The 10,625-nt window shown below is 41.6% G+C and overlaps 1 protein-coding gene across 1 annotated transcript; it reads left to right on the top strand.

Annotated features, from left to right (window-relative positions):
- Positions 1 to 1,115: 1,115 nt before the first annotated feature.
- LOC139372792 (DNA-directed RNA polymerases I, II, and III subunit RPABC4) lies at positions 1,116 to 3,383 on the top strand. The gene is made up of 4 exons (XM_071112596.1): positions 1,116 to 1,225; positions 1,765 to 1,833; positions 2,103 to 2,195; positions 3,155 to 3,383. Exons 2-4 carry the CDS (start codon positions 1,773 to 1,775, stop codon positions 3,175 to 3,177), a joined length of 177 nt encoding a protein of 58 aa, XP_070968697.1. The 5' UTR covers positions 1,116 to 1,225; positions 1,765 to 1,772; the 3' UTR covers positions 3,178 to 3,383.
- The last annotated feature ends 7,242 nt before the right edge of the window (positions 3,384 to 10,625 follow it).

The following is a 10,625-nucleotide window of genomic DNA, read 5'->3' as shown; positions in this document are numbered from 1 at the left end:
TCCCTTCCTATAGAAGAACAGAATTCCTTCCATGAACCTTTCTTGGCATTCTAGAAAACACTCTCTTTCTCTGAAAGACTATCATGCTATCAAATGTCAAATTATTCTTTAAAGTTTTAAAAGGCTTGCTTGCTTCAGTGGACTGCTTCAGTCCACCAAGGAACTATATTTTGTCTTATTTGAAAAGCCTTTAAGGCATCGTCAAAGATTTTTATAACTAACTCATTTTATAACTAACTCATTGTGTGGCAGTATCAATGATAATCTAGACAAACCTACAGCCTGTTATTTGCAATGGGAACAATTGAGTCATAGTGGGCAGAACACGCAAGGATGGGGCAGAGCCATGCACGAGTTAGCCTATTGGCGTGTTCTAGCATATATTTTCATTTTTCCGTTAGGGAACGCCTGCTCTGTGAAGTGTTCATGTGCAATAACTCTATTTTATTTTATTTAACCTTTATTTAACTAGGCAAGTCAGTTAATAACAAATTCGTATTTACAATGATGGACTACCAAAAGACAAATGGCCTCCTGCGTTTGTCTTAAACTTTGGCAAAGGGTGAAGTCTACAATACTTAGTCCACTCTGTTTGTAACATATTTTAGTTTTGGGAACAGAAAACTGTATTGAGATCAAATGTTTCAACGATGACAACATTTTGTAGAATTCCATCTCATCCCATCTTCCCACACTGCCCGCCACTGGGCTTCTTCTCATCACCATATTTGGTAGTGAGTGGAAACGCCAAACGGATGCTTCACATTTATACATCCGGTAAAATATCTGTCTCATTGTTCTATCTGTGGTGATGTCGTCTTCGGATTTGCAGTGTGTAACGGTGCTTACATGAACCGAACAGCGCCCTCTGCTTTTCTGGAGCTGTGAACCTAAAATCATCCAAGTCCCATCGAGAAAAAAACTAAGTATGGCTTGTGACAAACATAGAAAGACTCCTATGTACCGATTGTTATATTTAATTTGACATCAAACTGCTAGAAAATATATTGAATAAAGAGTCATTGTAAATAAGAATTGGTTCTTTAACTGACTTGCCTAGTTAAATAAAGGTTAAATAAAAAATAAAATCTAGCCAAGCATTGATGGACCAATTACAATGGAGGATTAGGTAACCAATCACGAATCACGTTGTTGCGACGTCCATTACGACTGCGCACGCTGGCATGAGAGAAACAAAAAACATATTTATCAACTTTCTAAACCGGTAGGCTACCTAAATGACTAATTATTTCAAGTTGAATTGGTTTTAAACACGCGATATATGCTTTGATATTTCTCAGTTATTATTTTGAAGTTAGCCTGCTAACGCTAGCCAGGAAACCATTCATAGCAGGGTAACTAGCTAAGGCTAAACCACAGATACAAGGGGTTAGTTATCATAATATTTGGCTAAATTGCTGTGAGATAATTATGCTTTTGGCTCACTTTGCAAACCTGTTATATGTTAGCTAGTCATTACAATCTCATTTATAAGCCATGCTGGTTCGGCTATTTCAGAAATGTGTCATATGCCTACACACACACTATACTATACACATGTTCACAATTATTTTGTGTGGTAGTACAGGAGTGGCCTGAGGGCATACACTTATTGGGTTGTGAAATGTATTGTATTGTTTTTAAAATTGCATAACTGCCTTAATTTTGCTGGACACCAGGAAGGCAACAGCTAATGGGGATTCATAATACATACAAATACACTCCCAAACTGTACTGACAATGTTTAATCTGATTTTTCTCCAGATTCAAGCATGGACGCTCAAAAAGATGTGCAACCCCCCAAGCAACAGCCTATGATCTACATATGTGGGGGTAATGTCTGCTGTTCTGAAACTAATATTCTATTATACTGTACATGGGGTGCTATTTTTCAAAAAATCCATGCTTTGTCTTTGTACTGTAACTAAGACTATTAGTAACTTTTCATAACATGCCCCCTCAGTTGTCTACCCTTGTTTTATTCACCCATATCTATACATGTATCTACGTGGTTGATGTACTACTGCAGCTCCTGCCTTATAGAATGCTTACCAGTATGTCTGCTGTAGTAGTGGCTGAAATGTTGTTTTCTCTCCAAACAGAATGCCACACTGAAAATGAAATTAAGGCTCGTGATCCAATCAGATGCAGAGAGTGTGGATACAGAATCATGTACAAGAAGAGAACAAAGAGATGTATCCTTTTAAATAGTGTTTCTGCTGCACTTATTTTCCTGTTTGCTGCTATTTGCCACAGAAAAATCATTGCCGCCAAGCAAAAAAAATAATATTTAATGTGAAAATATATTTCTGCTGAGGCACACTTTGAAGATGCTAGAACAGTAGACATTTTACTTTTCCTGTGCAAATGAAATGAGTGATTAATAGAAAAATCTGACAAGCCCATAGTAGAATAGTTGGTCTATTTACCTAGTTGGCTTGTTGTGTGTTCTATGCGAAAGGAATATTCTATTATGGCTCAAGTTATGAGTGCCATAGGGCATTGTGTCAAGAAGCAGTGCGGTTTGGTTGGGTTGTGTTTCAGAGGACACACGGCTCTCCCGAGTCCGTACAGGGGTTGCAGCGATGAGACAAGATTGTCACTACCAATTGGATACCACGAAAAAGGGGTACATTTTTTATTTTTTACATTTTTTTTTATTTCATGAGTGCCTTAGGGAATATGGATTCTGACAAGCAGTCAATGAACAACAATTCTTGCAGTCGCAAAAACAAATATTCCCAAAATGTTAAAAGAATTCTAACAAATAATTTTACCGATGTGTTATTAGGCTCATTTCTGGAGGTGGAAATTCTATTTTAGATGGTGTGTGCATAATTTTATTGTCATTCATTTTGGAGTAGAATGACCTTTTAAAAGGTCACCAGAACGGAGCTTCGGTCCTTCTACATAAGAATTCTAGGAGGGACCCAATCATTACTGTACATTATAGAAAATTGCCCTGTAATAGACTAACATCCTGTCCAGGGGGTGTACTTGTACATCAAGCTGACTCACGCTACAAAAACAGGAGATAGGCCCAAGCTCATATTAGCCGTTATGGCTCGCACAAGCCAAGACTCGTGCAAGGCTACTTACTATATGAAATAATATTTTCAATTCTTGTTGCTATTCCTCGACTCCCAGACTCCAGTGGTTGTGTTTGACGCGCGGTGAAGTGGACGACTACAACATTGACTCATTTTTGTTCTGTTAGTTTTTAGTGTGTCACAGTGTTGCACCAAGTCACCAACACTTCATATTCTTTCTAGGAAATCCCACAGGCTTGGGAAGCAGTGCCAGTATGGGTGCCCAGTTGGTTGATTATGTTCCTGCAACTGTAATCAATGATAGATATGGTTTATAAAATACATCCCGATTGATTGAGCTTGTGGTTTTTGCACATCAAGAAATGAAACTGAACAATATTTTATCATTTGAAAATACAAAGAATGCAAATGTGTTAGTTAGAAACAACAGAATCTATATAAATCAGATTTATAAGTTAGGGGTGTCAAACTTATTCCATTATTCCTAGTGTCTGCTGGTTTTTGGTTGTTCCTTTCAATTAAGACCTAGAAAACCAGGTTAGGGGAGTTCCTTACTGAGATCTAGACAACCAGGTGAGGGGAGTTCCTTACTGAGACCTAGACAACCAGGTGAGGAGAGTTCCTTACTGAGACCTAGACAACCAGGTGAGGGGAGTTCCTTACTGAGACCTAGACAACCAGGTGAGGGGAGTTCCTTACTGAGATCTAGACAACCAGGTGAGGGGAGTTCCTTACTGAGATCTAGACAACCAGGTGAGGGGAGTTCCTTACTGAGATCTAGACAACCAGGTGAGGGGAGTTCCTTACTGAGATCTAGACAACCAGGTGAGGGGAGTTCCTTACTGAGATCTAGACAACCAGGTGAGGGGAGTTCCTTACTGAGATCTAGACAACCAGGTGAGGGGAGTTCCTTACTGAGATCTAGACAACCAGGTGAGGGGAGTTCCTTACTGAGATCTAGACTACCAGGTGAGGGGAGTTCCTTACTGAGATCTAGACAACCAGGTGAGGGGAGTTCCTTACTGAGTTCTAGACAACCAGGTGAGGGGAGTTCCTTACTGAGATCTAGACAACCAGGTGAGTGGAGTTCCTTACTGAGATCTAGACAACCAGGTGAGGGGAGTTCCTTACTGAGACCTAGACAACCAGGTGAGGGGAGTTCCTTACTGAGATCTAGACAACCAGGTGAGGGGAGTTCCTTACTGAGATCTAGACAACCAGGTGAGGGGAGTTCCTTACTAATTAGTGACCTTAATTCATCAATCAAAACAAGAGAGGAGCAAAAACCCGCAGACACTCGGCCCTCTGTGGAATGAGTTTGACCCCTGTGCTTTAAGTGGTCCGCAAAAAATTTAAAATACTTAGGATTCTTAATAAGTGCCAACAAATATATAAAGATAACTTTATTCCATTACTCAACCACATGAAAGCAGATCTAATTAAATTGAATAAACTTCCATGAATCTTACAGGGAGAATAAAACTCTTTAGAACGGCAAGGTTTTGGTTTTATTTTTGGTAATACCAATTACCCCACCGAAGACATTCTTTAAAAAGTATACTCTGTCAAAACAGACTTTATGGGCAGTTAAAACTCATAGAATAAAAAGGAAAGTTTTACATCTTCCTGAGTCTGAGGGTGGTTTTAACCTTCCTGAGTCTGAGGGTGGGTTTTAACCTTCCTGGGTCTAAGGGTGGTTTTAACCTTCCTGAGTCTGAGGGTGGGTTTTAACCTTCCTGAGTCTGAGGGTGGTTTTAACCTTCCTGAGTCTGAGGGTGGTTTTAACCTTCCTGAGTCTGAGGGTGGTTTTAACCTTCCTGAGTCTGAGGGTGGTTTTAACCTTCCTGAGTCTGAGGGTGGGTTTTAACCTTCCTGAGTCTGAGGGTGGTTTTAACCTTCCTGAGTCTGAGGGTGGTTTTAACCTTCCTGAGTCTGAGGGTGGGTTTTAACCTTCCTGAGTCTGAGGGTGGGTTTTAACCTTCCTGAGTCTGAGGGTGGGGTTTAACCTTCCTGAGTTTGAGGGTGGTTTTAACCTTCCTGAGTCTGAGGGTGGGTTTTAACCTTCCTGAGTCTGAGGGTGGGTTTTAACCTTCCTGAGTCTGAGGGTGGTTTTAACCTTCCTGAGTCTGAGGGTGGTTTTAACCTTCCTGAGTCTGAGGGTGGGTTTTAACCTTCCTGAGTCTGAGGGTGGGTTTTAACCTTCCTGAGTCTGAGGGTGGGTTTTAACCTTCCTGAGTCTGAGGGTGGTTTTAACCTTCCTGAGTCTGAGGGTGGGTTTTAACCTTCCTGAGTCTGAGGGTGGGTTTTAACCTTCCTGAGTCTGAGGGTGGGGTTTAACCTTCCTGAGTCTGAGGGTGGTTTTAACCTTCCTGAGTCTGAGGGTGGGTTTTAACCTTCCTGAGTCTGAGGGTGGGTTTTAACCTTCCTGAGTCTGAGGGTGGGTTTTAACCTTCCTGAGTCTGAGGGTGGGTTTTATCCTTCCTGAGTCTGAGGGTGGGTTTTATCCTTCCTGAGTCTGAGGGTGGGTTTTAACCTTCCTGAGTCTGAGGGTGGGGTTTAACCTTCCTGAGTCTGAGGGTGGTTTTTAACCTTCCTGAGTCTGAGGGTGGTTTTTAACCTTCCTGAGTCTGAGGGTGGTTTTAACCTTCCCGAGGGTGGTTTTAACCTTCCCGAGGGTGGTTTTAACCTTCCCGAGGGTGGTTTTAACCTTCCCGAGGGTGGTTTTAACCTTCCTGAGTCTGAGGGTGGGGTTTAACCTTCCTGAGTCTGAGGGTGGTTTTAACCTTCCCGAGGGTGGTTTTAACCTTCCCGAGGGTGGTTTTAACCTTCCTGAGTCTGAGGGTGGTTTTAACCTTCCTGAGGGTGGTTTTAACCTTCCTTAACCTTCCCGGGGGTGGTTTTAACCTTCCCGAGGGTGGTTTTAACCTTCCCGAGGATGCTTTTAACCTTCCTGAGTCTGAGGGTGCTATTAACCTTCCTGATTCTGAGGGTGCTTTTAACCTTCCTGAGTCTGAGGGTGCTTTTAACCTTCCTGAGTCTGAGGGTGCTTTTAACCTTCCTGAGTCTGAGGGTGCTTTTAACCTTCCAGACTTGGAATTGTATCAACTCTCTACCCAAGGCTTTTACTTGTGACATATAGTTAAATGCACTAACGAGGAACAATGGGTACATAATCAAAATGCGCATGCTCATCCCCAGAATCTTTTTACGTGTCTATTTTCAAAGATTGAGCTAAGAACATGAACAACTTCATAGTTTAAAACAGTATAACAATATGGAAGAAAATGAAACGTATTTTACAAGAACCCTTGTCACTCCCTAAAAACACAACCTTTTGGAAGAATTCTTGGATAGCTTTTCACAATTCACTGATAAATTGGTCCACATGGAAAACTAAAGGCATAGAAACCATAAATGACTTGGTAACAGGAAATAAATGTATTTCCATGACAGAATTAAAAAGTCATTTTGGACTGACCAATGTAGATACAGTATTTTCAAATACATGCAACTTAAAAGTTTCATATCATGAAATGTTGCTTTTTAAGGCATTTGGATATGAGAGAAACCTCGAGGGAATCTTATTTGAGTCAAAAAAGGCTGTTCATGTGATAGCTAAGATATATAAAACCTTGCAGAGAGCATATCCAACTGACAACCTCTTAGAAAAAAAATATAAACTATTGGAACCAAGACTTAAAAATAACTGATGTTGGAGGGAATATTGGGACATAACTAATGAAGTTACAGTTGTCAAAAATGTAGGCTTAATCCAGTATAAACTAATGTATATAATTTCTTATACAAGAGACATGATTCACAAATTCTACAGCACAATCATCTCTGAAGTGTAAAACTAACAATGACTCAATAATCCATGAGTTCTGGGAACGTCATAAAGTCCAAAAGTTATGGGCAGAGTTAAACAGATGGCTGTCAGAAGTATTACAATTTAAATTGAATTTTTATTTGTTTGTCTGCACACCGACCGGGCATGCATAATGTCCTTGTTTTTGAAAGAAAAGCACATTTTTTGTCCATTAAAATAACATCAAATTGATCAGAAATACAGTGTAGACATTGGTAATGTTGTAAATGACTATTGTAGCCACCCCGCTGATCCTCAACACTGGGGCTTCACAAGGGTGCGGGCTCTGCCCCTTCCTGTACGCCCTGTTCACCCACAACTGCGTGGCCATGCACGCCTCCAACTCAGTCAAGTTTGCAGACGACACTAGAGTGGTAGGCTTGATTACCAACAACGACGAGACTGCCTACAGGAAGGAGGTGAGGGCCCTCGGAGTGTGGTGTCAGGAAAATAACCTCGCACTCAACGTCAACAAAACAAAGGAGATGATTGTGGACTTCAGGAAACAGCAGAGGGAGAACCCCCCCATCCACATCGATGGGACAGTAGTGGAGAAGGTGGAAAGTTTTATAGGCGCAGCAGCGCCTATCAACCTCAGGAGGCTGAGGAAATTTGGCTTTTCACCAAAAACACTCACAAACTTTTACAGCTGCACAATCGAGAGCATCCTGTCGGGCTGTATCACTGCCTGGTACGGCAACTGCCCCGCCCACAACTGTAAGGCTCTCCAGAGGGTAGTGAGGTCTGCACAACGCATCACCGGGGGCAACCTACCTGCCCTCCAGGACACCTACACCACCTGATGTCACAGGAAGGCCATAAAGATCATCAAGGACAACCACCACCCGAGCCACTGTCTGTTCACCCCGCTACCATCCAGAAGGCGAGGTCAGTACAGGTGCATCAAAGCTGGGACCGAGAGACTGAAAAACAGCTTCTTTCTCAAGGCCATCAGACTGTTAAACAGCCACCACTAACATTGAGTGGCTGCTGCCAACATACTGACTCAAATCTCTAGCCACTTTAATAATTAAACATTGGATGTAATAAATGTTTCACTAGTCACTTTAAACAATGCCACTTTATATAATGTTTACATACCCTACATTACTCATCTCATACTGTACTCTATACCATCTACTGCATCTTGCCTATGCCGTTCGGCCATCACTCATCCATATACAGTGGGGAGAACAAGTATTTGATACACTGACGATTTTGCAGGTTTACTTACAAAGCATGTAGATGTCTGTAATTTTTATCATAGGTACACTTCAACTGTGAGAGACGGAATCTAAAACAAACATCCAGAAAATCACATTGTATGATTTTTAAGTAATTCATTTGCATTTTATTGCATGACATAAGTATTTGATCACCTACCAACCAGTAAGAATTCTAGCTCTCACAGACCTGTTAGTTTTTCTTTAAGAAGCCCTCCTGTTCTCCACTCATTACCTGTATTTACTGCACCTGTTTGAACTATTTACCTGTATAAAAGACACCTGTCCACACACTCAATCAAACAGACTCCAACCTCTCCACAATGGCCAAGACCAGAGAGCTGTGTAAGGACATCAGGGATAAAATTGTAGACCTGCACAAGGCTGGGATGGGCTACAGGACAATAGGCAAGCAGCTTGGTGAGAAGGCAACAACTGTTGCCGCAATTATTAGAAAATGGAAGAAGTTCAAGATGACGGTCAATCACCCTCGGTCTGGGGCTCCATGCAAGATCTCACCTCGTGGGGCATCAATGATCATGAGGAAGGTGAGGGATCAGCCCAGAACTACACGGCAGGACCTGGTCATTGACCTGAAGAGAGCTGGGACCACAGTCTCAAAGAAAACCATTAGTAACACACTACTCCGTCATAGATTAAAATCCTGCAGCGCACGCAAGGTCCCCCTGCTCAAGCCAGCGCATGTCCAGGCCCGTCTGAAGTTTGCCAATGACCATCTGGATGATCCAGAGGAGGAATGGTAGAAGGTCATCTGGTCTAATGAGACAAAAATATAGCTTTTTGGTCTAAACTCCAGTCGCTTTGTTTGAAGAAAGAAGAAGGATGAGTACAACCCCAAGAACACCATCCCAACCGTGAAGCATGGAGGTGGAAACATCATTCTTTGGGGATGCTTTTCTACAAAGGGGACAGGACGACTGCACCGTATTGAGGGGAGGATGGATGGGGCCATGAATCGCAAGATCTTGGCCAACAACCTCCTTCCCTCAGTAAGAGCATTGAAGATGGGTCGTGACTGGGTCTTCCAGCATGACAACGACCAGAAACACACAGCCAGGGCAACTAAGGAGTGGCTCCGTAAGAAGCATCTCAAGGTCCTGGAGTGGCCTAGCCAGACCTGAACCCAATAGAAAATATTTGGAGGGAGCTGAAAGTCTGTATTGCCCAGCGACAGCCCCGAAACCTGAAGGACCTGGAGAAGGTCTGTATGGAGGAGTGGGACAAAATCCCTGCTGCAGTGTGTGCAAACCTGGCCAAGAACTACAGGAAACGTATGATCTCTGTGATTGCAAACAAAGGTTTCTGTACCAAATATTAAGTTCTGCTTTTCTGATGTATCAAATACTTATGTCATGCTATAAAATGCCATTTAATTACTTAAAAATCATACAATGTGATTTTCTGGATTTTTGTTTTAGATTCCGTCTCTCACAGTTGAAGTGTACCTATGATAAAAATTACAGACCTCTACATGCTTTGTAAGTAGGAAAATCTGCAAAATCGGCAGTGTATCAAATACTTGTTCTCCCCACTGTATTTATATGTACATATTCTTATTCATTATTTTACACTTGTGTGTGTGAAAGGTAGTTGTGAAATTGTTCAATCATTTGTTAGATATTACTGTATGGTCGGACCTAGAAGAACAAGCATATCGCTACGCTCGCATTAACATCTGCTAACCATGTGTATGTGACAAATACAATTTGATTTGATTTGTAGAACAGTGTCATGTTTCTACTGGTCAAGACATCTGCACTACAGGACCTTGATGAGTGTGGATGTAGAATTGTGTCATGTTTATTGTAGTGACTGAAGGGTTCAGTTGTCTGTTTGTCCCCAAGGAGTAGGAGTCCAAAGTAGGTTAGGAGTTTCCTAGTCTTGGAGTATAACCTTACACATCTATACATATGCTAATTATAAGTTAGGAGTTACCTAGTCTAGGAGTTTCACCTATAAATATGCTAATTATTTCGACACCCTAAAGAGATACTGGAGCAATATCATTCATAGCACTCTATCATTAATATTACTACTTACTGGATATGACTTTGAACTGAATACAGAGGCCTATCGGCCCTGGTCAGAAGTAGGGTACTTCATATGAAATAGGATTCCATTTAGGATGTAGAGTAGTGCACTACTTAGGGAATAGGATTCCATTTAGGATGTAGAGTAGTGCACTACTTAGGGAATAGGATTCCATTTAGGATGTAGAGTAGTGCACTACTTAGGGAATAGGATTCCATTTAGGATGTAGAGTAGTGCACTACTTAGGGAATAGGATTCCATTTAGGATGTAGAGTAGTGCACTACTTAGGGAATAGGATTCCATTTAGGATGTAGAGTAGTGCACTACTTAGGGAATAGGATTCCATTTAGGATGTAGCATATTTCACTGGTTTCCCAGAGAGTTCTGTTCCTGAAGTGTCCCTAGAGGAATATCCTCATTCTTCCCTGACA

The sequence above is a fragment of the Oncorhynchus clarkii genome, chromosome 18, assembly GCF_045791955.1.
Source record: "Oncorhynchus clarkii lewisi isolate Uvic-CL-2024 chromosome 18, UVic_Ocla_1.0, whole genome shotgun sequence".
Lineage (NCBI taxonomy): Eukaryota > Metazoa > Chordata > Actinopteri > Salmoniformes > Salmonidae > Oncorhynchus > Oncorhynchus clarkii.
The sequence above is the reverse complement of the archived record's forward strand: the minus strand, read 5'-3'. Positions and strand labels throughout refer to the sequence as shown.

Excerpts from the sequence above, each read along its gene's own strand:
- LOC139372792 (XM_071112596.1), top strand. The coding sequence starts at position 1,773 with ATGGACGCTCAAAAAGATGTGCAACCCCCCAAGCAACAGCCTATGATC. Across the intron at positions 1,834-2,102 it reads TATGATCTACATATGTGGGG|AATGCCACACTGAAAATGAA; the intron begins GTAATGTCTGCT and ends CTCTCCAAACAG. Across the intron at positions 2,196-3,154 it reads CAAGAAGAGAACAAAGAGAT|TGGTTGTGTTTGACGCGCGG; the intron begins GTATCCTTTTAA and ends CCCAGACTCCAG.